General features: G+C 41.8%; 1 protein-coding gene across 1 annotated transcript; it reads left to right on the forward strand.

Annotated features, from left to right (window-relative positions):
- Nucleotides 1–285: 285 nt before the first annotated feature.
- map3k4 (mitogen-activated protein kinase kinase kinase 4) lies at nucleotides 286–20,900 on the forward strand. The gene is given in 37 exon segments (XM_030748282.1): nucleotides 286–506; nucleotides 6,218–6,408; nucleotides 6,511–7,937; nucleotides 9,430–9,567; nucleotides 9,569–9,654; nucleotides 9,656–9,693; nucleotides 9,823–9,944; nucleotides 9,946–9,978; nucleotides 10,076–10,132; nucleotides 10,134–10,234; nucleotides 10,372–10,488; nucleotides 10,584–10,683; nucleotides 10,838–10,921; nucleotides 11,037–11,303; nucleotides 11,407–11,497; nucleotides 11,500–11,552; nucleotides 11,934–12,095; nucleotides 12,411–12,544; nucleotides 13,174–13,252; nucleotides 13,395–13,454; nucleotides 15,069–15,181; nucleotides 15,488–15,593; nucleotides 15,595–15,611; nucleotides 17,449–17,509; nucleotides 17,511–17,550; nucleotides 17,641–17,720; nucleotides 17,885–17,936; nucleotides 17,939–18,033; nucleotides 18,035–18,068; nucleotides 18,155–18,169; nucleotides 18,172–18,224; nucleotides 18,322–18,437; nucleotides 18,517–18,677; nucleotides 18,803–18,925; nucleotides 19,217–19,323; nucleotides 19,717–19,895; nucleotides 20,050–20,900. Coding segments are annotated over 37 exon segments (4,851 nt in total). The 5' UTR covers nucleotides 286–474; the 3' UTR covers nucleotides 20,177–20,900.
- The last annotated feature ends 4,247 nt before the right edge of the window (nucleotides 20,901–25,147 follow it).

The raw sequence follows: 25,147 nt of genomic DNA on the forward strand, positions 1-25,147 counted from the left end.
TGTCGCAGACGCACCCACTCATGAACAATTAATTAAAAATAATCAGACGCACCCACTGGTCTCAGTCGTTTCACGCAACCAACTTTTTTTTCACAGCTCTGTATAACAAGTGGTTTCAAGTGTAATTAGTCATATCAGCCAAGTGGTGACAATGTAATGTCTGTCGTAAATGCGACAGCTGTGATTGCTCCCTGAGGATAAACGCGATCACTCCGGCCCTGCACTGATGAGCGAAGATGATCTCTCCCAGTTGCCGTAGCATTGCAAGGCTGTGGCACTCCTCCTTCAATGAACGGTGGAAAGATGGCGACAGCATACGCACAAGCGAGAGTCAACTGTGCCGGCGGATAGAAAGTGCTATAAAGAGACAAAATCCACCTCCTTTGCATAGATTTACCAGTGCAAAGTGTGTTTGATGTAGCTTAGAATGGTATAGTCCATGCATAGCTTGAAATAAGGAGCTACCGCTTTGTTATGGAGCCGCCGGATCGGAACAAGCCCAGCAGGTACGCGAATTCGTTGAACAGACACTTTATCGCCAGGATTTCGCAGTTGCCAAATAGTGAGCTAGCCATGACACTGCAATCGGAGCGCTTGCGCATCCTGCAGAAATCGACTTCCTGTCAAATAGTGATACCCGTGCAGTTAATGCATTTGCAGAGCACTGTAGTTCTAAACTTTTTTGTTTGTTTTTTTAGAGAAATATTTTTCTGCGTACTTTGCCGCAGATAATTTATTTCCAAGCAGGTCTCTGTTGCTCGTGAAAGAGGCCAAAATGCTCGCCAAATGCTGAGGTAACGTTATTAACAATTACCAACCGCTATAACAGTGCAACAGTGCCAGCTAGCTAACGTCCATATTAGCCGCCGCTGGTCAGTTTATTGTTCAGCCGCAAGTTTGTTGACAGAAACGGGCAGTGCTGAATCTACATTAGCTTTGCAGTGTGGGCCCCTTAAGTGGACTTGAATGTCCGTTTTTGATGATTTTGGATTGCCAGGTTGTGCATTTCCCCAATAACATCAAGGCACACAAACTTCGCTACTGTAGCTAGCGTGTTGCCCTACTGTTATTGTTAACCCCGTGGCTCCACTCGGCGCTGCTGCTGGACGCTGAATCTGTACTTTCAGACTCGATGCATCGCATTTGGGTCACTATTATTCCAGGGATATGGAATAATAGTGGCTGATAATGTATTGCAAATGTGCACCGCTGCGGATGTTTGGCCGTACTGTATGTGCTTAGATGGCAAAGTTGGTGAGGGACACATTTGTGCAATCGCGCAGGAAGACTGCATTTAAGCAGATTCTCAGGAAAATATGTGCGTATCTGGTAATCGAAATGCCGCAGTGTTTGCCCCTGACCGCTGGCGATAGACCCTCAGGAATCTGCTGTTGTGTCTTCCCCTCTCCTCCTCCCCTTCTCCTCCTCCTCCTCATATGCAGTTTTTGTTTTGTTTTTTGACAGAGTGAGCATCATTTGTCATGTTAGGTCAACTCTTGTCAAATGCCATAATCCCAGTTTTGAGCAAACATACGTTTTTTTTTCTTCGGTGGCTATTTCGGTAATGATTGAGTAGCAGCCACTTGTTATTACCTTGCACTTTTGTGGCCACTCAGTCGAAGTGGATACACAAACAGCTCGTCTTGATTGTGCAACAATGGGCCTGGGTTAGGCTTATTGCTGCCTGACATTATTGCAGAAAGAAAATTGATGAGCCAGTGCCCGCAATATTGCTGGTAGCATGTGTCCCAAGTTGATATCACTTTACATGCTTATTATATCACGTTTACTTTGTGCACCAGCAGATGAAAGGTAACTGATGTTCTAGGGAGCTCAAACAAATGCTTGGCAGTGTTTTTTTTACTGGTTAACAAATGTGGGTCTAAATTTGTCTCTACTGCAGAATTTGCTTTCATGCTGTTTCTATAGTAATGGGATTACTATAAACTGCCAGCAAAAATTGTAAACAACAGCGTTTACATGTTCCAAGCTGCAGCGTTTGCAGAGGAGCAACATTAGTTCAGCCTTTATCGGGTTCATGATGCATAGTTCTGTATATAAATTCAAACTGTAGACTGAAAAGACTATAAGAAGTTTGCTTTTAGTCTTTGCAGCTATCTACCTCTATGAGCTTATATAAGATTGTTTCACACCATCAGCTATTTTAAGAAAGATCAGTTATGTGCTCACTTGGCAGTTGAAGGCTATCCCTATCTTTGCAAGTACAGAGGTCCTTTGTCAATAATGTCTTGTTCTCAAAGTCAGTCTGAAGACACTGTGGCTCACAAGCATTCCAGAGATTTCAGGATGTGGCTACTGTGTGCAGTAGATAGCTGCCTGGAGCCCTGTAGGCGCTCATTGGGCAGAACTCATTAATGCCTGCTTTTGCCAGGAGCACAGGCTGTAGAATACAGATGGACTGTCCTCTAGCATTTCCTATCTGCATCCTGTCTCTGCCCACACCTGCTTTAGAGAAAGAAACTAACACTCTCACAGGCTGCCACTTTCATCTGTCATTTCCTTTTAAACAATAGCACTTTTGTAACTACTGAACTGTGGCAACTGATGTTGCTAATGCAGGAGAGCAATCGTGTAATAAAAATGATTAAGCACTGGTGAATAACATGTTTGTTGACTTGAATACACGCTTTATAATGTGCACAGCTGCAGAACAGAGTGCAAGTCGAAACTAAAAGAGGTGTTGCTTGTTTCCCACTACAGTTTCAGATTACGTTTCAAAGGTGGAGCAGACTGCTGCTTTCACCGCATTTATAATGCATGCGTCATAAGGTGAAAAACATGTCATTACACCATTTATCGTTTAACTCGTGCTTCATCCGGCAGTCTGCAAACAGTGTCTACTTTAGCTTCCTCTGGTACAGTTTTTTTCTTACAGAGACGGTTTCCTCTGGTGAGTAAAGAGCAAGTCCAGATAGTAATCAAAGCAATGTTTGTAGATCAATTAACTTTTTCAGGGCTATGAATTAGAGTCCATTTAGTGCACTGTAATAACAGAAGCAAACTCCTTTACTGCGCATTAACAGTGTACTTTGCATAATTGCATGCAGGAGAAGCTGGGAGGTTACATTGTTCCAGCAAAGGGGGTGTGGTTAAGTACATCATGTTCATTGTTTCTGAGTTCTATCAGCTTACAGCGCAAAAGCTGATGGTGGTTTCAGCTCTGCCAGTTTATCAGGCATTAACAGCATATCGCAAATGCTTAATGTTATATACATGTGCTGCATTTCCACTGAGAAAGGGGCACGTGCACACCAATTGCTTTTTAATCTCATGGTCTCAGCAGTGAGCTACTGGTTGAAATTAGTACCCTGCAGACACATGCATTTTACAGTGGGGGGGTAATTCAAATCTGTATTTAGCCTACCAGTTAGGCATCAGTTATGGCAGCGTGACCTAATTAAAGCAAAGTGTGCTCATACAAAACCCCAACCACCTTCTCCTCCTTTTCCTCTCTTTAAAAAAAGTCCCCTTTAGTTTGGGCATTGTGAGCAAGTGTGCTCACTAACCAGCTGTGTGGTATTCAGCTGTGGGCCTCACGGGCCACGTGTCACCATTTTACAATAGAGTGCCCCTTGCTGGTACAATAGTGTGGATGGTTGGTGTCAAAGGTCAGGCCCCCCTGACTCTGGCAGCCTTTGGTATCTCTGCTTCAGTCGCTATACAGAAAAGACTCTCGATTTTGTGCTGTTTATTATTCACTCAGTGTTCTGCCTGGGGCTTTAGCATTCCACTAGCCTTTATGGGAGCCCCAATGAGCCATCAGATGAGCCATTGAGAGCAGCCAGACACCATCTGCAGTGATTATTCACTAGTGGCAGCCAGGCAGGGACAGCTTGAAGACCACAGTGCTGCTATGGTTAACTGCAGGACACACATGCTGGTAACTTTTGTGCAGTGCGTAAGTAGGTTAAGAAATTCACAAGACAAATTTGCGTACCCTTTACAGCAACAGCACAGTCTGTGCTTGAAATGTGTCATGGCAACCTAACAAACAACCAGCGCTGATGGCGTCATTGGTTCCGCTCTCATTCCTGAGTGATTGAATCACTCTGTTCTGCGTAGAGGGGTGCGTTTTTTAAAATTGGTCTCATTCCCGCTCACATGTATGTACTATTTCTGTCCTCTCACACACTCACACACATACTCATGCACATCCAAACATGCGCACACACACACACACACACACACACACACACACACACACACACACACATCCAGGTTTTGGAATGTTTACAGATACACACAGACCGTCTGATCACTTTTGACACACACACACGCCGTAGGTGTCTGGAAGCATAGCAGGTTTTTAAATGCTTTGTTGATCTAATGCAGGAGTAGTTTGTACTTGAGTGTTGCATAGTTGCTTTAATATGTCTTCTTTCTTTATGTTCCCTGATACCTGTCAGATTTATCACATTACAAAACCACAGTGATTTGTCTGTTGTGGCGCTTAATGCCTTATTGTAAGAAACACAGTTGCGTACTGTGCAGGCACATTGAAAAGTACTGCACGCTTTTTTTGTCCGTCTCTTGCAGAACAAGTTCCCTCACAGTTTCCCATAGAATACACTCATAATGAAATCAGTGTACTTTCATTTAAGAGTTGATCTGTAATTTCAAAACTGTTTTAGGTAGGCTGGTTGTGCTCTCGTGGGGATTAATGGGTTTTTATAGATACTGACCAAAAAATCCCAAAACAAATATCTTAAACTGAAGACTTCTTTCCAATGTAGTCTAAAGAGAAAAACAGAGCATTTAATAATAACCCAAGCACTTAAGAACATCACGAATAATTTGATTGCTTTAGTAAAAATTAGTAAAAAACAAAAGGTGCTTTGGTTAACATCTGAATTTATAGGCCACTCCACAAGATTAGAACCGTGTGAAAAAAGGAGCTTCTGACTGCATTAACAATTTGAGACATTTTGCATGAGCAGAAACTAGCCGTATTATTGCAGTGATGCTGAGTATGACTGTTTTGTGAACAGGAACAGGTATGCAGCTAGTCTTGCACATGCAGCATTTTCAGCAGGTGTCTGACCTGTGTCTGCCTTGCATTTAGTTCCACAGCCGCTCCCAGTCTCTCTTTCGCTCTCTCTGAATGTGTATGTGTATGTGTATGTGTGGAGAGTCACATAGGCATTCTGCTGGGGGCAGATGGGTGATAGACTTGTGGTCTCCCTCCGCTATCAACCCCACCCCCATGATACTCACACTCCCCAGGTGACAGTGATACACACCTCCCCTTTTTTGAAGCTGCCTGCACACAGACTAACAGGCACATGTAGGGGATTGCCATTTAGTCAGATGATCAACGGAGGGACACATGGTGGCCTGCATAGATATAATAGACATCACTCGTTTTCATTCGCTTCCTTTTCTTCCTCATTGTTTTATTTTGACAGGGTGAGACCTTCCAACCCTTTACTCTAATCCTATTAAAAAGACTCTCAGAAAGGCCTTAGTGAACAAAGCCTTGACATTGTAATCTGGAAAGGCGTGGTGCTCCCAGCTTTGGCTTTTTTTTTTTCCCCAGTGTTTCAAGTGTTTATAATGTTTCCTTTCTGCAGAACTAACTGCTATAGCCCTTCAGAATGCTGGTAAGTAGTAGCCATGGTGCCCAATCCTTATTGCTGCTCAGGATTTACTGCAGTCTCCTCAAGGTGTTGTGCTTTTTGCATAAGCACTATATTTGCATGCAACTGGCTCAGTCTTGGGCAGTATGATTGATGACTTAGAAGATAAATTTAATAATGGGTTACTTGAACTCCCTTTTTGGTCAAGCTTTTATGTTTACCAAGAGAGTTTATCCTGCACCTGGATGCCTGTGGTCATGCACAGGCTTTTGCTGTTAGACATTTAGGGAGCAGCCAGGGCAGACAAGTCGTCAGACTGCTGTAGGTAGTAACAGACACTCAGTCTAGTTGCAATTTAGCAGCCTGTCTGCTGTGGCATTGGAGATTTGCTGCACAGTCTGTTCTTGGTGCAAACAGGAGAGCACTCTTTGACCTTGTGCACACATTTCTTAGGTGTTGTTTGTGATATGAATGAAATGATTTCAAGTCGCTGTGTCTCTGCCAAATCTCGTGTCTGTTCCAGGTGACAGTGCTTATATAGATATGCAAATCTAATGTAAATATGCAGATCTAGACCAGATCAATAGGCTGTGTTTTCTGTTGTCATTCTTATTTAATAGGCAGGCCAAGCCAGCAGAAGATGCATCCCTACAAGGCCAAGAAGTGGATGAATCCTGTGACTCTCCCAGTGAGGAAGAGGAAGCTCTGTATGGGACATCACCTCCATATAACCCCCGTCAGATGAAACGCATGTCTGGCAAACACCAAAGGAGCAGTCAGGGGAGGAGTGCCGGTCGGTCTCCAAGCAAAGGTAAGTTAATAAATTAATTTGACATAGAAATTTATATAGAAATCACTTATTACATGCAGCTTTGCACACAGTGTTCTGACTGGAAGTCTGTTTTTATTCCAGCCGACGTCAGCTCATCTGCCGTTAGGGACAGTCACAAGGTAATGGAGACCTCTGAGGAACAGAGCTACAAACAGGGCAAGAAACAGAGGGCCACACTGCGCTCCACAGAAAGAGACCACAAGAAGACATTTGAGGGTTCCTTCATGCTGGATCCAATCTCAAAGTCAAGCCATTTTGGTGCCCTCAGCATGGATCCCAGGAAGCATTACTTGAGTTTGGGCTGCAGTAGTCGCAATCTTCCTGTATCCATGCCCCATATTGCCCGGACCCATCGCCAGACCTCCAGGACAGACTGTCCTGCTGACCGTGTCAAATTCTTTGAAACTTTGCGTCTGTTGCTCAAGCTCACATCTATGTCCTCCAAGAGGAAAGAGAAGGAGCAGAGAGGCTTGGAGAACATGCCTTACATGGATCACAACAACGAGGTTATTTGGCTGGAGCTGCAGGCGTGGCATGCACGACGTTCCATCAGTGACCAAGACCTTTTTCTTTTCACTGCTCGCCGAGCTATCCCCGACATCATCAACGAGGTGCTGCACTTTAAAGTCAACTACGACAGCCTGAGAGGGGCTCAGTGTTCAAGGTCTCAAGCAATTCAGGAAGACTGTCAAAGTGTCCCTCACCTAGTCTGTGAAGAGAAAAGGGAGCCTGCTGTAGCAGAGACCAACCACTGTGGAGTAGATCTCTGGGGCTTTAGTGCTTGCCCCTCATCAACAATGAATGCAGCAGAGCCTCTGGGGTCTGGCGCGGATTGCAGGGAGCATCTTCAACGTCAGCGGCTGTCATTTGAGCAGGTCAAGCGTGTTATGGAACTGTTGGAGTCTGTGGAAGCTTTATATCCCTCTTTGCAGGCCTTACAAAAGGACTATGAAAAGTATGCAGCACGAGACTTTCAAGGCAGGGTGCAGGCGCTCTGTCTGTGGCTCAATATCACCCAGGACCTAAACCAGAAGCTGCGCGTTATGGCCACTGTGTTGGGCATCCATGATTTATCCCGTATTGGGTGGCCCGTCTTTGAGATCCCTTCACCTCGCTGCTCTCGCGGAAATGAAGATGAAGAAAACGAGGAAGATGATGAGAATGACTCAATAGCCACTTTTGTCACAGAAAGTGATGGAGAGGACAGGGATGCTGAGGACGACGAAGAAGTGGGTACTGTCACTGAGGGAGAGATGTCTCCCACCCTGACTCCTAAATTTGCCCGATTGTTGTCTGAAGATGAGTTTCTTCCAAATGCTACTTCAGGAAGTGCAGAAGCATCTGTGGGAGGGGGAGTATTCTGTCCCACATCCATCTACAGACCATTTGTGGATAAAGCTCTAAAACAGATGGGGCTGCGTAAACTGATCCTCAGACTGCACAAACTGATGGATCGCTCTCTTCTGAGGTCCAGAGCAGCGCTGCTCCGCCACACTCTTGCACTAGAGGTGAGGATATCATTCAATGAATTTATTCTAAGAAATCTGGTAGTCAAATGAAATCCCATAAACTTGATAGCCTTATTAAAGCTACATCAGGGAATGTATACATCTGGTGTTTAAGGCCCTCCTGGTTAATCACTTTATTGATGTACAGAAAAGTAACTAACAACAGCTTTGGTAAGCAAATTATATTTTATTTTTTTTTTTTTTTTTTAACTGCTGAAACATGTTCTTGTTTATTGACAATTTAAAAAATGAATAGAAAATTAGAAACGAGTCCTACAGCAATCTGTCACTTAAATGTTCATTTAATTAAAACCACATGAGTTTTAGCACAAATGCTGCAAATTCAGTATCTAAAAAGTTTGAATGTCATCATTCTTGTTTTTAAAATGTTAAATTGTTGTTAAATAAATGAAATAATTGTTTAATTAACTTGTTGTTACCATTTTGGCCACCCAAATCTTTAAAATGAAACAAGACGATCACTCTACCGATAGAGATTATTGAATGGATTTCTAAAATGGCATGTTCTTATTGTGTTCTTAGTAGTTCAAGTTGCCACTGGAAATGGTAATGGTTTGTTAACACTCAAAAGGTTTTCACAAGTCAGTCTGGGGGAAACCCCCCAAGCTCACACCAGGTCAGAAACAATAGGGCTGATTTCTCTCAGCTGCATTACCTGGCAAGTCGTTTGCATATGTATAGAGTTTTTAGTAGGTGGGTTAGGTTTACGCTGCCCCCAAAGAATTTTGTCTGTGGGATGTGCTGAGCTACACATCTGCTTAGCAGCCTTTTCCAGATGCTAATGAAAAGATAATTATTTCTTTGATTTATTTAAAATACAGTACTTTGAGGTTCTGCCTATTCTAACATGATGTTTCTATACCAACGGGGCATGAAGCATTTAACTATTGTTCTAGAAGAAACTCAAGGGAAAAGATTTTTAAGTACATTGTTATACTGCATGCATTATTTACATGTTATGGGTGATAATGAAGACCAAAACAGGATGTTTCCCAAACATCTGTTCACTGCCATATTCAAGTGAGTCCATAGTGTAGTGGTTCATATATTTGCCCAAGAAAGAAAAGATCTTTTGTTTGAATCCATGAGACACAGATCCCTGGCATAAAAAAGAAAAAAACTGCCAAATCAAAGCTGCAGAGCAACCTGCTGTGGCAACCCCCTCGTTAATAAGGGAACAGTAGAATTAAGCGTGTTTTTTTTGTTGTTGTTCCAATTAAAACAGTGATACATTGGTTCTAAACAGTTTAATAGCATTCGTGTCTGCAGTCTGGACTTTTTTGAAATGTTGAGTGTTGAGAGCAGAAGCAGTGTAACAACTACATTGTTTGTAGTGCAAATGTTAATATCATGTAATTAGTCACTTGGGGAAACCTCATTTTGAGAAGTTCTTACTGATAGGAGCTTACAAGAAGCCCCCCCCTCACCCAAGAGATGCTCAATTAAGTTCACTGTCCTCTTCCACTTGCAGTTTGCAGACTTTGCAGACCCAATGCTGTACAGCGATTACCTGCCGGAGCTGTCACGTCAGTGCAGCAGTCCTGCTGACCAAGAGCTCGGAGCAGATCAGGTATCCTGGGCAGATCTGATGGACATGGACCTACCATCCTTTCCGGCCAGCATTCCTCGTGCTGTGTAGAGTCCTCCTCAATGTCATTCACGAATGCCTTAAACTGCGACTTGAACAGAGGCCTGCGGAGAGCCTCGCTGCTCAGTATCAAACAGGCAAGCAGCTGTTGGAATCCTTGCTTTTGTAGTTTTGTGTGCATTGTTACCATTTTACAGGCAGTTGTCCTTGAAGAGAGTTATACTTGCAGGCATGTCATGTACAAGTGTCTTACTTGTGTTTGTTTGTGCTCTGCAGTGGTACGTGAGTGTAAAGAGGTCCTTAAAGGTGGTCTTGTGATGAAGCAGTAGTATTATCAGTTCATGCTGCATGGCGTGGTGACTGATGCTCAGGGCTTGCAAATAAATGCCAATATTGATGAGTTTTGAAGAAGACCTTCACAAGATGTTAGTGGTAAGTTTCCCAGACATTCTCCCTCCTCCTTTTTTTCAGCTGTACTTTGTCCTTTGAAGATTCTGGGATTATCCATTGTCTGCTGCATTCTGTGTAGGTTTACTTTGACTACATGCACAGCTGGATTCAGATGTTGCAGCAGCTGCCTCAGGCCTTCTCATAGCTTAAAGAACCTGTTGGAGGAGGAATGGCACTTCACCAAGGTCATCACTCCCTACATCCGTGGAGGAGAAGCCCAGTCTGGGAAGCTTTTCTGGTGAGTGAACCCGCAGTCCATCAAAAATGTGCCATCTTAAAACTGAGTGACTGCATTCTTGTTTTAGTCATGGTGCCTACTTGCAGAAGTTTATTAATCATTTATATGAAGCTGAGCACTACTCTTGCTCTCTGCAGTGACATTGCTGGGATGCTGCTCAAATCCACTGGAGAATTCCTCGATGCTGGCCTGAAAAAGAGTGATAATGAATTCTGGGAAAGCGCGGATGACAGCACTGCCTCAGATGAGATCAGGTGGGATGATATTGCAGTTATTAGATTTCAAGATTTGAGTTTATATTGGCATTTTTGTCCCAGTGGCTTAACTTTAAAGCTTTTGATTTTTCTAGGCGGTCTGTAATTGAGACTAGTCGGTCTCTTAAGTCGCTGTTCCACGAGGCCAGGAGCGAGCATCTAAGGCTCTGCGGCTTTGCCAAAATGCTGCGTAAGGTGAGAGACAGAATTAAAGAATTTTCACTTTCTGGACCAAAAAAGATGCAGCAGTACTGCCTTTGCAGTTTGTCTTTGACCCTGTTTTCTCTGTTCACTGAAGCATCAGGATCGTGTGTTTTGACACGTACTTTGTTTGCATCCTTCTCTGCAGGACTTGGAGGTTGCTGCAGATTTCAGTATCACTAACGGGGTTTCTTGTCTCCTGGACGCACTGAAGAAAAGAAACTATGTCAAGGTGTTTATTTTGTTTTGGATTTTATTTTTCCATTTTATTTAGCCAATTTCTGATCTTATTTTTTTTACCCTCCGATCATTTATATAACCGTTTAGCCTTCTCCTTTTACCCCCAGGTTCAGATACCGGGCTTGGAAGAACTCCAAGTTTTTGTCCCGTGTGCCTTGATGGATCAGCGTCCTGTCATCCTGCAGCTTCTTAATGCTGCTGCTGGCAAAGACTGTTCCAGAGAGCCAGATGAAATTGCTAATGAGGCCTTCCTGCTCATGAGTAAACACAAAGCTGGGGAATCCACTACTGATTCTGATTGGGCTCAATGGGATGGAGAGCTTCTCAAACTTGTCCCACAGATGGAAACTGTTGACACTTTAAGGGCCATGAAGGTATGTCACATTTCTAAGTGCAGTCTATGTGTGTGAGTGCGTGCGTCTGCCTGTTGGTTTGTCTCATTCTTATATGCTTCACGATGGTTCTGTATGCTTTCAGGTAGAGAACATGCTGTTGATTGTGATGCAGTCAGCTCATCTAGTGGCGCAGCGAAAGGCCTTTCAGCAGTCCATGGAGGATGTGCTACCCCTAACCGAGAGCAAACATCCAGTCAGCTCTTATGCTGGCGCTCTGAAGAGCTCAAGGTGCTTACATAACCACATGCTATGACATCTAACTCATGGTTATTATGTGTTGTCGTGCAGACAGGTGCTGTCAGTGTCCTACTTTCAGATCTGTTTTTATAGCAACTGTTATCAGCTACCCTGATTTTTCTGGCCTGTTCACATTGCATAAAAGTCAAGTACTTCCTAAAGGGAAACTTTCAGTAACTCTAACTGTTATATTCAAGCCCATAATATGAGGGAAAAAACTCACAAGATTTCCTTTAATTTTCAATTTTATATGCATCCCATGATTGCACTTGATAATAAATTCATACTTTTGACTGGTACTGTATTAATAATAATAATAATAATGAAAGGTTTTGAACCTTTCTTCTCCTCATTTTCTCACTGCTTTCACAGAACGAGGCACTGCAACTATGCATTAAGATATTCCACGCCATTGACCGAGTGGAGGACATGTTTACCACGGAGTTTGAGGCAGAGATCGACGAGTCAGAGTCAGCCACCCTGCATCACTACTATAGAGAGGCGATGACTCAGGGCTACAACTTTGCCTTTGAGGTAAAAAACTTGAGAAATTAAATGTGGCAAATGCTGCGTCTCATGGTCTGTACCCGCGTACTTGCTATTTTAATTACAAAAATGCATTAACACTGACAGGTACAGCTACATACAGTACTGTGCAAAGGTCTTGAGCTTCCCCTCAATTCTTTATATGGAAATAGAAGCAGTTGATATATTGAAATGTGTGCAAACATACATTGAAATAGAGATTCATATTCATATTCATAAACAATCTGGGATACCCGGACGTGGAGGGAACCCTTCTGAATTCTCAATTCTTACTGTACTGTGGTTGATTTTCTTTGCTTCCAGTACCACAAGGAGGTGGTGCGCCTGATGTCAGGAGAGTTCAGACAGAGGATCGGGGATCGTTACATAGCTTTTGCCCGCAAGTGGATGACCTATGTCCTGACTAAATGTGAGAGTGGCAGGGGCACCAAACCCAGGTAAGACATTCCATCAGCTAAGCTCAAGCATGTTTAAGAAAATCACTTATGTTTCACTGTGCCCCTTCTAGAGTGTCTGCTCTGCTGGGTAGTCGTCTGGTCTGTAATATGCTGCTCAGGATGCTTTTTGTAGCAGTGCTTGAAAGCTGGCTAAAGCCAGGCTCACTGTTGGAGCTTTAAGTCATCATACATGTGAAATGGCTTTGGCAAAAAATGATGAATCAGTGTAAGATTTATATTATGCTGCAGCTATATTTATTTACTGTGTAAAATCACAATGTTCATTAAGGTGTTTATTTTTAGTCCTTTTTGTCAAGAGCCTTTCCTTTGAGCCCTAACAAGTTACCATGGCAAACTTTGTGCTCTAATAGCGTCAGGACTTTGACGTAACTTGACATTTTGGAGACATAACAGGGAAGACTTTTAATAGTATGACAATGACAAATACTCAAACAGAAATAGTCCCACTTAACTCTGGGCATGGGTCAGTTGTCATAATCGGTAATGTTTCCTGTCTGACATGTTTCTCAAAAAAAAAAAAAAAAATCATAAATCATTAAGTAACCATTTGTTGTTTTTTTGTTTGTTTGTTTTTGGATACACTGATTTACAATGTTTCCCTTCTGCAGGTGGGCGACTCAGGGTTTTGACTTTCTTCAGGCTATTGAGCCTGCCTTTATCTCAGCATTACCAGAGGATGACTTCCTGGTAAATATAGTTTTCTACACAGATAAGAGATAATGGCTCAACCTTTTAACCTCTTGTCTCTGGTTTTCTATAACATGCACAATAAGCTGCTTGGAATAAAATGTTTTTATACTAACTGAAAATTTGTGTTGTGTTTCTGCAGAATTTTCAAGCCTTGATGAATGAATGTATTGGACATGTGATTGGAAAACCTCATAGCCCGGTTCACTGGCCTGTACTTTGGTAAGAAGCTTCTCCACAATACCAGCTTCCAATCTAGAGCTTAGAATTGATTTCCAGCGTATGCTCTGCAAGTTTACAATCCGGATGCCATGGAGTCATGCTGTTAACAAAGCAGACAAAGCAGCAGTGACACTGGAGTTCAGTTCCCATAGAATAGAGAAGCTTAATTTAAATAAGGTGGACAGGTTCCTCAGCCTCGTCTAAAGTAAATGGGTATAAATAAAGAATAAATATTAAACCTGAGGAAAAGTAAAGTAATGTAACATAAGGAATGTTACATGGATAAATAATTCTACCACCAAATGATTTGTTGACGTTAAAACGTGTTATGGAGTGGAAAATTAGATATGACGTTTACAAACTGGTACCAGAACAAAGGAAAATGTTGCAACATATGTGGTTGTTGTGGATTTCTATGGTTATTGAACCTCAAATGTTTAAACAGAGAAAATTTGATGGCAGCAACGTGAATTAAAATAAGTTGGGACAGAGTCATGTTTCCCACTGTGTAGCATCCCTCTCACAGTCCATAAACATCTGGGAACTGAGGAGTCCAGTTGCTGGACTTTTGGGCGAGAGAATGTGTTCCCATTCTCAACAGGGCTGGGTCTTTTTTGTTTGTTTCATGAGGTGCAGAATGTTTTGAGTTGGTGAAAGGTCTGGACTGCAGACAGCCAGTTCAACACCTTGTAATAACTGCAGTATGCAGTTTAGCATTCTGTTGCCTTGATATCCCTGAAAATACATCATATGGATGGGAGCATATGCTGCTCTGGTGGTGCCTTTCCAGATGTGCAACTTGTTTGCATGAGAGAGCTTTAACCTGCATTTGTGGATGGCGCAATGAGCTGTGGTCAGACTGATTTCTGGAAGTTTTCCTAGGCTACGCAGTGATTTCCACGGCCAGAATCGTGCCTGTTTTTAATGCAGTGCTGCCTCAGGGTCCAAAGATCACAGGCCTCCAACTGATTTTTGGCCCTTGCCCCTTGTGCACGGAGATTTCTTCAGATTCCCTGAATCTTTTGATGATATTATCGACTGTAGCTGATGAGATATTCGAAGTTGTTGTAATTTTATGTTAAATTACATTCCATTATTCATTACATTACTTTAAATATATTAAATTATGTTACATTATTCTGCAATTGCTCCACAATTTGTCGATGCAGTTTTTTTGCAGCTTGGTGAACCATCTTCACCTCTGAGAGACTCTGCTAATAATGTTAATGACCTGTTGCCAGTTGATATCATTAGTTGTAAATGTTCCTCCAGCTGTTCCAGTCTTTTGTTGGCCCCATCCCAAATTCTTTGAGACATGTTGCTGCCATCAAATTGATAAGCTAATATGATTGCTACTGTTTTCATGAAAGAGTAAAATGTCTCAGTTTAAACATTTGATTGTTCTATTGTGAATAAAATATGGGTTTATGAGATTTGGAAATCATTGTATTCTGTGTTTGTTGTATTTTACAGTGTTCCAACTTTTTTTGTTTGTAAAAACATGAGAGAGGATTTCTTCTTACTGCTAACTTATTTCTTATTGCCGTGATTTACACCCAGTGACAATCTGAGGATGGAATAAATTGAGCATTAGGTGTTTTTTCTTTTCAGGTTCCAGGAATAGCCCTCGTACTGGAAAATTGATGGCCGCTGCCATAGCGACCCACCAAACCCCCCTCTGATCATCCCTAATGCTGAAGGCTTCAGGTAGGTGACTGCAGTTTGAGGTTTTGGAACAATGTGTCTAAGTTTTTTTTTTTATGTTCAAACTATCCTGCATGCTTTGCTTTTTTTTTTACCTTCTAATGTTTTTGCTCTGTAGTTATTAAGCTTGTGTGTCATGTGTGCTTCTTGTTTGTGCGTATGTGTGCTGTGTGAGACTGTCTTGAGTGAGTGTGCATATCTGTCCCTGAACCAGCCACCTAGTCACACACATACATATATCTACACACATCCATGCAAGCCACCTTTTCTCCAAGGCAGCGCTCCTCAGTTTGTTTTTTCACCACACAGCTCTCGAAGTCTCCCCTGTGATCTCCGGAACCAGCTGTTCCCAAACGGCCCTCGCCCTGTCCCTCAGGGGCCAGGGGAACAGAGCCACAGCAAAGCACCCGGCAGCCCCCCCCAATGACGCCAGGTAGCCCCCCCCCCCCCCCCCCCCCCCCCCCCCCCCCCCCCCCCCCCCCCCCCCCCCCCCCCCCAACCCCCCCCCCCCCCCCCCCCCCCCCCCCCCCCCCCCCCCCCCCCCCCCCCCCCCCCCCCCCCCCCCCCCCCCCCCCCCCCCAAAAAAAAAACTGATGAAACTGTTGTCAGAGCTCAGCTCCAGACAAGAGGAAAAAAAAAACCCAAGCTGTTAGAAATTTATTTGTAAGGCTTCTAGAAATGGAAGGAGGAAATGCTTCATGTTATTTATTATTTGCAAAATCATGTAGTCAAAAATCAGTATTGGAGGGTTTAAAGTCTTGAGCTAAGAGCCAAAGCATGTTTTACCCACTTATCAAATCTGTGATGTTGTGCCAATGTATACCTTTAACAGTGAATTTCAAAAATGTAAGAAAGACACATTTGTAGTGGCAGTGGCGCAGTGGGTAGGCACTCGGCCTTGCAGCCGGAAGGTTGCAGGTTTGAGCCCCTGTCCCCTGCGCTGCGTTGTGTCCTTGGGCAAGACACTTAAACCACATTGCCTAACGGTTAGCGCCAGTCTCTGGCTGCATGACCGCAGATGCTCGTCTCTGGATGAGTGATCTGGAACGATCATTTCGTTGTGTGCCTTGTGTGCACAATGACAATGAGTTGAATCTGACATCTAATATTTAATTAAGTAATGCATTTTGTATTGAGTTTATTTTTGTCATAACTTTAATTATAGCTTCACTTGCAGACTGATTACATTGTGCTTTTAGCCTTCTGACTGCATGTAAACTCTATTTGGAAATGTAGTGAGATATTGGATTGGCTATTTCATTCTTTGTAAATCAAGCGCAGGCTCTACATTGGTGCATCACAGATGTAGACCATCAGTCTGGTTTAGTTCTGGTTTACATTTTTAAGCTCTTGATTTAAATTAAATCATGAAGCATTTCCATTTTACTTTAAATGACTGCATAATCAATTTACAGCATGGCTATTAAATTACAATGATATTAAGGTTTCTGAGGATCCTGAGGTTGATAGAAGATGCAACAACATAATAATTTGCATAGCTACAAAAGATGGGAAAAAAAATAAGATGTGGTTAGCGCTATTCTAGTCTTAAATGTAACTTGTAAAAGTTTTACAAAAGTCACCAAATCCAAAAAAAAAAAAAGACTTCCACAGGTCTTCTGGTTAAGGGAAGAGCTGCTGTGATTGTTGTGCATGGTGTGAAAATGAACAGAACCGCACTGAAAGAGCTGGCTATGAATTCTGCTTTGTTACCCACACCTGTCTTGCTTTGATGCTTTCCTGGTGAGTTAGCATGTAGTACTGAAATCAGAGCATGCATACTAAAGATCTAATCACACACATCACGCATGCTGAACTATTAATGGGTTTCATAAGGCACTCTCTAATCTATATCTTCAGTTCTCTAAAAATATCTCCTGTAGTCTAAGTTTTACCGTTAAATTTGTTGCATTATATTCAAATGTAAATTATGTAATTTCCAGTAGTTTTGTATGTACAGTTAGTTTTATTATGAAGACAAGTCTGGGAAAATTGTCTCTCAAAGCTTCTCAAGTTGAAGATGATTTCTGTTCCTTTGCAAGCCAGTGGTTTGCATGTGATTAAGATGCCTTTAGAAAGCCATTAAATTTTCCTCAGTTCATTTAATGTAAAGAAAATGTATCTACAGCATACTGTTCAAAGCATATAAAGTAAAGTCCCTTCTCGGTAGACGAGATTGCACTAACTTGCGCCAGACTGAAGCACTCCATCTGAATAAGTAGTCTTTGATTGAATCACAGCATTGCATCAGTTCTTCTGTGTCTTTGTAGGGGATCCAGTTTCCATGAGAATGACCGTCTGTCATCAGTTGCAGCAGAGTTGAATTTCAGAATCCCTGAGCCGCCACTCAAGCCCCACAGAGGACAGAGAAGGTGGGTGCTTTCAGTGATCTGTGGGGTTTGATCTGCTTTGTGTATTAGCATACTTTGGCTGAATCTCATTTTCTTTCCTTCTTACATTAGAACCTTCATATCCTAAGGGAGACCCTAACAGTGCTTCACGCAGAAGCTGGGAGCTCCGCACCTTCATCAGCAGTCCAAGGGTGAGAGATTATTTAGAGATGGGTGCCAAAACATGGTCCTATGAGCCACAGAACAAAATTTTTAAAGACTTAAGTATTGATAAGCTTTGAGGTATATTAACTAAATCCCATAGCAGCTTTAAAAAAAATCAATCATGAATCCAGTCTCCTTGTCTCAGACACAGCAGGCGGCAAAGCCCCATGGAGGCTGTCCGCGCTCCATTCGCAAGTTTGAGGAGAACGCTACGCTATGATGAAGCAGCGCAACATCATCGGCCAGGTGTGCCACACACCCAAGTCATACGACAACGTCATGCAAGTTGGGCTCAGGAAGGGTGACCTTCAAGTGGCAGAGGGGCAACAAGATAGGTATGACTACATTGTGAATGTTTTGATTGTGATGCAATTTAATACTCACACAAACACTGATGTGATGTTATTGTGTTTGATCACAGGTGAGGGCCAGTATGGAAGGTGTATACTTGCATCAATGTTGACACTGGTGAGCTGATGGCCATGAAGGAGGTATGTAGTTCAGCAAATTGAATCAGCAGTTTAACAGATCATAGTGACTGCCGATAGTAACACACATTTCCTTTTTTTTTTTTTTTGCTCCAACAAGATCCGATTCCAACCAAATGATCACAAAACAATCAAGGAGACTGCGGACGAGCTGAAACTATTCGAAGGCATTAAACACCCGAACCTGGTGCGATACTTTGGAGTGGAGCTTCACCGGTGGTAAGAAGCGTGAGTTCAGGAAGTACATGTTGCATGTGGAGGCAGTGTGGTATAAATGTTAATGTGCTCACCTGTAGGAGGAGATGTACATCTTCATGGAGTACTGTGATGAGGGGACTCTGGAGGAGGTGTCCAGGCTGGGGCTGCAGGAGCATGTCATCAGGCTTTACAGCAAACAGATCACTATAGCCATTAATGTCCTCCATGAACACGGCATTGTTCACCGGGATATCAAGGGTCAGTGTCATGCATTTGTTCTCTTTTTTTTTTTTTCTTCTTCTTATTTGATGTGCAGAAAATTATGCATAAACTCAGCAACCGTTTCCTCATCCTCTTCTTTTTTTCCTTTTTGTCCCCATCAGGAGCCAACATCTTTCTGACATCATCAGGCCTGATTAAATTGGGTGACTTTGGCTGCTCAGTGAAGTTGAGAAACAACACTCATACAATGCCAGGAGAGGTGAACAGCACTCTGGGAACAGCAGGTAAAAAAAAAAAAGAGATGTATTGCATCACACCCCAACCCCCCATCCTAGATGCTATAAACTATGTATAAGCGTGTGGCCATTGTTATGAATATTTGTATAGTCGATGTGAATGCCAATATTTTCTTGAGCTCTATTGGATCCAGTGTATTTCATGCTTCGCATATTATTGTGTTGTTCTACATTTTACATTGGACATAAGGTATTATGCATGATTAGCATTTCAGTCAAACCTGCATTATGCATTATATAATATTGTTATTAATAGTAAATTGGTAAATATTTTTTCAGCATACATGGCACCTGAAGTTATCACCAGAGCAAAAGGAGAAGGACACGGACGAGCAGCTGACATTTGGAGTTTGGGTTGCGTCCTTATTGAGATGGTGACCGGAAAGGTAACAAGTTAAAGAAACGGGTTTTCCTTTTCACGCGTTCAAGCTTTTAAAAAAAAATGTTCACTCACAGCTATTTTTCATGTTTAAATAAATGAGTTAAGTAGAAGAAAATGAAAAAAAGATGAGTTTTTGTCCTGTTAAAATCTAGATTTAAAATAGAGATTTAGCTTGAGATGCTGCGTCACTCTGAGCTTTTGTCACTTCTGCAAACCACTTCAAGAGTGAAGTGAGCATGGTTACTGTTGCCAATGCATAGCTGTCTAAAAAAAAACTACAAATGTATCACTTGTGATACATGACTTAACTTATTTTTACTGCTTTAGGAAATTCACTCACTAAAATTTAAAACCACAAGGAAATGACTCTGTTCTTACAATTATCTCAACCCTCCAGAGGCCCTGGCATGAGTATGAGCACAACTTTCAGATCATGTACAAAGTGGGCATGGGCCACAAACCTCCCATCCCTGAGAAACTGAGCACGGAAGGGAAGGACTTCCTCTGTCACTGTCTGGAGAGTGAACCCAAACGGCGCTGGACAGCTAGCATGCTGCTAGACCACCGTTTGTTAAGGTGAGATGCTGCGATTGTGTGGATTGACGTCACAAAGCGTGATCGTAAAGGCAGGGTCACTTTACATTTTCAAGCCGCGATTAAAGGTTTAGGGATGGATATACTGGTTAACCATCAATTTCACATTATATCCCCTACCTCTCTGCTGTTTCAGGTCTGCACGGATGAAGAATAAACGAAACCTCCTGTGTGGCTTTAAAGTTTACAAATTAAAGCACTACTGTACATGTTCATTAAGAAAAGAGAACTGTGGACACGGAGAAGCAGGGGGTTACTGCTGAAGGCACATGGATTTAAGCTGAGGAACTAATAGAGTGATTTCCAGTGAGAAGCTGGCTCTGTATAGTATTGATTTGTTATGTCTTTATCTGTGGACCAAGAACAGGTGGTCCTGTACATAGTGTAAAAGTTAAAACAAGAATTAGTAAAAAATTCCTGTAACATTACTGTAAAGTTAAACGTCATTGGCGATTGGCCACACCTATTTGTTCCCACTGGTGAATAGACCTCTGAAAAGGCATTGAGAAATATTTTTTTCTTTTTATTAAACAAATGGGACTTGGGGATGGGGTGGGGTCTATAGCACTTTTAAACTGTTTACCCATGGGGGCAGTGCAGTTATCATTTGTTTGTCCCTCTGAGACTGAAACGGTTGTGGTATCTTATGAACTAAACCATCCACATATAATAACCAAGGTTATCACTTGCCATTTGGCGAGTATGGGCACTGGGAAGGTTTATTTTTTTTTTATATTATTGGTTTTTTCCTTTGCCTTTGTTGAGAAGAAATTTTCAAGTTGGAGCAATGTTAAAGTCCACGGGCTGCCAGTGAAGAGCTGTTCATGTGTCTGAGGCTCAACCAACAAGAGGAGAACGGGGTCTGCTCTTCCACCTGCTGCTGAACATAAAACATCCTCACAGCCAAACACAAGACACTGACAATTGTCAAAGACAATTTCTCGTTCTCTGCTGCTTTCACAGTGTTTGCCATGTACAAACGATTAAATGACCTTTTTTTTTAAGAATTGTTTTGTCTGTCATCATGAAATTTTAATTTATTAGAAGTATTATACACTTACCAGACCTACACCTTGCTAGTGCTGGGTTGGCTCCCCTTTTACTTTGAGAAATACCACAACAAAGGTGCAAGAACAATTCTTCAGAGATTTGGTTTGTATTGACATGCAGCCGCTGCAGATTTGTGGACTGCACACCCATGATGTGAATCTCCTGTTCCACCACATCCCAAAGGTGAACTATCGGGTGACTTGAGATCTGATGACCGTGGAGACCATTTGAGTACAGTGAACTTACTGTCATGTTAAAATAATCAGTTTGAGATGATTTAGGCTTGTGACATGTTGGAAGTAACCATGAGAAGATGGGTACACTGTCATCACAAAGGGATGGACATGGTGAGCAACAGTACTCGGGTAGGCTGTGGTTTAAACAATGCTGACATGGCGAGAAAATATCCTCTGCATTACACCACCATGCGCCATGTTATTGGGATAAATTCTGGCCCTACCATCTGAATGATGAAGCAGAATTGAGACTCATCAGATCAGGCAACTGTTTCCAATTTTCTGTTGTGTACTTCTGATGAGCCTGCATGAATTCTAGTCTGTTTCCTGTTCCTAGCTGGCAGGAGTGGCACCCAGTGTGGTCTTCTGCTGCTGTAGCCCATCTGCTTCAAGGTTTGCTGTGTTGGGCATTCAGAGATGCTCTTCTGCATACCTTGGTTATGACAAAGTGTTTCTTGAGTTACTGTCACCTTCCTGTTAGCTTTAAACCGTAGAGATGGTTACGCAGGAAAGTCCCAGTAGATCTGCAGTTTATCAACTACTCAAACGAGCCTGTCTGGCACCAACAACCGTGATACATTCAGGTCACTTAAATCACCTTTCTAAATGTTTTGTAGGAAAACAGCTCTATGCATTTCCTTTAACTTCTGAAGTCCAGTGTTAAGGTAAAAACATAAGTGTTGAAACTGTAAAATTACAATAAATTGTCTATAAGTTTGAGGGAAGTGTTGAACTCTGTATTACCAAGTGCCTCTCTCTGTCAGTTTCAAACTTCCAGTGAAGCTGTGACGGAGTTGAGAGTATATTTAGAATTTCACACGAGCAAATAAGGAAGAAGGGAGGACAGTTTTGTGCAAGAGGTTCCCACAGCAAACTTCTTTATGTGAATTTCTACTGTAATATCTGAAGAAAACGGACTCAAACCCCATCAGTATCTGCCTGTATCTGTTCTTAATAATACTTAGGATGATATTAGATTAGTAGTCTGAATTTATTTTGGATTTTCTCTGATCTACACAGGCTCAGAAGTATACATACAGGCTCAAATATATACATACACTCACTAATATTTGTTTAACTGCCCCGTAGCAGCTTACGCCTCAATCAGGTAGCCATCAGCAAGCTTCTGGTATAATTCTGGCTCAATATTTGATTACTCTTCTTGGCAGAACTGGTAGAGTTCCTGGCACGGACCTGGCTTTTTAGCATAGTCCACAAATTTCCAATAAGGTTGAGGTCGGGACTTTGGGAAAGCCATTTCAGAAGCTTAATGTTAGCCTGATATATCCATTTAAAACCATTTGTGATGTGTGTTTGGGATCATTGTCCTGTTGGAACACCCAGTTGTGTCCAAGTTTCAACATCAAGCTGTTGATTCAAAGTAAAGTTGAGGCATTTGTAGGCAGTCCTCCTGCTTCATTCATCCAGTTTGTGCAATTTCCTCTCACATCAGGGTGAAAGTTCGGATCTTCTTCCAGATCTTGGCAAAGTGGTGACACATCCAAATAACTTGTACTTACTTACAGTTGTTTGAAGTGATGATCTTCAAATCTGCATTTGTTTAGAAATGACTGCAAGAGACCAAATCTATAATTCTCTTTCTTAGATCTTCTTTGAGTTCTTTGGTCTTTCCCATCATTCTGCCTATTGGTCAGTCTAATGAATGCTGCCAAGCAAATAATTTTTATGCTGACAAAGAGAAACTACCAGCTGTAGTCAATCATGAGAAGTCAATAGGCCTTGGCCTTGTCAGGTTAAAAGATATTGTAGAACTTTCAGCACCACTCATTAAAAGAAGTGAGTGTATGTATTATTTGAGCCTGTATGTCTACTTTTAACTCTGTGTGGAAAATTGAAAATAAATTAAAACTTTTAAAGCCATTAAAGATGTATGCTGCACAATCATTACACCCTGGAAAAAGAACAGTTAAAAGAAATCATTAAAAGCCAAACTCCATGATGAGTGTATCTAAATGTATGTCAGCTGTAGTTGTCATTTATTAAATTCACTTGATTTACATAGCTATTATTTTGCAGCAATATTCATACAAATTTCCATAAACCATTTTGAGGTTTCAGAGTAGGTTAATTGCATTTGCAAAATTTGTCACGCAAACTGATTTCTCTGCATGCAAAACTGTTTAAATCTTTAAACCTGTTTATTGCAACAAGGTGAAATCATGTAATTACTCCTTTAAGCAACAAAACAACACCTAACATCCAAGCGTGATCTGTGTTGCAGAGCATGGCCTTCGTGTGTACAGCGTGTGATGTAATAGGCAATTCTGATGTTGATTAGATTGCACAGGAATAGGGATTTCAGCAGCTGCAGGAGGTTCATTGTGCTGTAAAAGCTGCATGAACCAAAGCAGAAAAACATGGCCACGTCTCCATGTCACACACCTGAAGGTGTGTAGTGCGAGGTGCAGCATTATCAGCTCAAGGCGTGACAGCAACTCAGGGCACTATGACATAAAGTTTAAACCTGAATAAGTTACGAATCTGACAACATTTGCTGTCAAGATTAAGATATACGGTACTGTGCAAAAGTCTTGAGTCCCTCCTCATTATCTCGCCCAGCGTTAGGTGGAGGGAGGGTATGTTTTCACTCCTTTTTTTTTGTTTGTCTGCAATATAACTCAAAGGGTCTGAACCGAAATTTATTAAACATTGTGGAAATATTCCTTAGGGGTCCAGGAACATTTGATTTTTTTTTCAAGGTCAAAGGTCAAGGTCATTAAAAATGTTCCCCAAAAATTCCCTTTACCTCATCAATGGCAAAATTTTAAAATTCATATCTCAGTGAATTTTTCATTTATTGTGGTGAAATTTGGTATTCAGGTATAAAAAATATTCACAATAATGCAAAGTGAACTACAAACCCTGCACAAAATTCACACACTTATATGCAATTCATATCTCATAATTTATGATGGAGGATGACAACATTGGGTGGTCTCCATTGCAGCCTAGTATCAGCAGATAGACAATCTGGAGTGGGGGAGGTATGTGCTCTAATGAATGGCCTTCTAGTTTCTTTATATTTTGATCCAAGGAGCCAGACTTTTTTGGTCTTGAGCAATAGTTCTCCAGACTTTCTGAAGGCCTTTCAAAGGTTTTCTTTGTACACTGGCTGCTTTTTCACTCATTTTCAGTCCAGTCCTTGTACCTGAGCATTTTCAGAGGAATGCTTTTTTTTTTGTTGTTGTTTGTTAAGCCACTTAACACTGACCTATGAGTCATTCAAGCATAAAAAGGCTCCTAACTCCAGGGATGAACCAGTGTTGTGTCAGTACATATCAGACAACTTAGAAAGAACCAATTTTAAATTGTATTTTTAGGCACTTTGTTACAAACAGCCTGTCACAAAAACACATATGTTCCCATTTCTTTAATTGAATCTGAATTTAACTGAATCTACAAAAATGCAAAATACTGAAAGGTAACACAGTTTGACAGACATAAAATTGTATCTTTGCTCCGACAAGGTGATTCCCAAAGAGCTCTGATAAGAAAACTTGACATATCTTGGTATGCGCTGCAGTGTGTCCTTAAAATTTTGAGGAAACCAAGTAACTGGAGGACTAAAGAAGTAGTGGCAGGTCTAAAAACTATCTACAGCAGATGAACAGTATCTGAAAGTCATTTCCTTAAGAAATGAGAAAATAGCCAGCAAAGACCTGACACAGGATTTGAGAGATGATCTGAACCTTCGGTTGATCCATCTGTAAAGGCTGAGGTATCTCACAGGAACTGGCCTGAAACTCAGTGCCAACAGGTTTGATGGACTGATGAATCAAAATTTGAATTTTTTGGTTAAAATCGGGGGTGCCCAAGCTCCCGGCCCTCGGACCGCTTCCGGCCCTGCCCGTACTTCTGGTCCGCGAATTGATGTCAAAAATAACATACAATTTGGCCCTTTAAGTTACTTTTTTGACATTTCGCTTA

This window comes from Archocentrus centrarchus, chromosome 15 (genome assembly GCF_007364275.1).
Source record: "Archocentrus centrarchus isolate MPI-CPG fArcCen1 chromosome 15, fArcCen1, whole genome shotgun sequence".
In the NCBI taxonomy this organism is placed as follows: domain Eukaryota; kingdom Metazoa; phylum Chordata; class Actinopteri; order Cichliformes; family Cichlidae; genus Archocentrus; species Archocentrus centrarchus.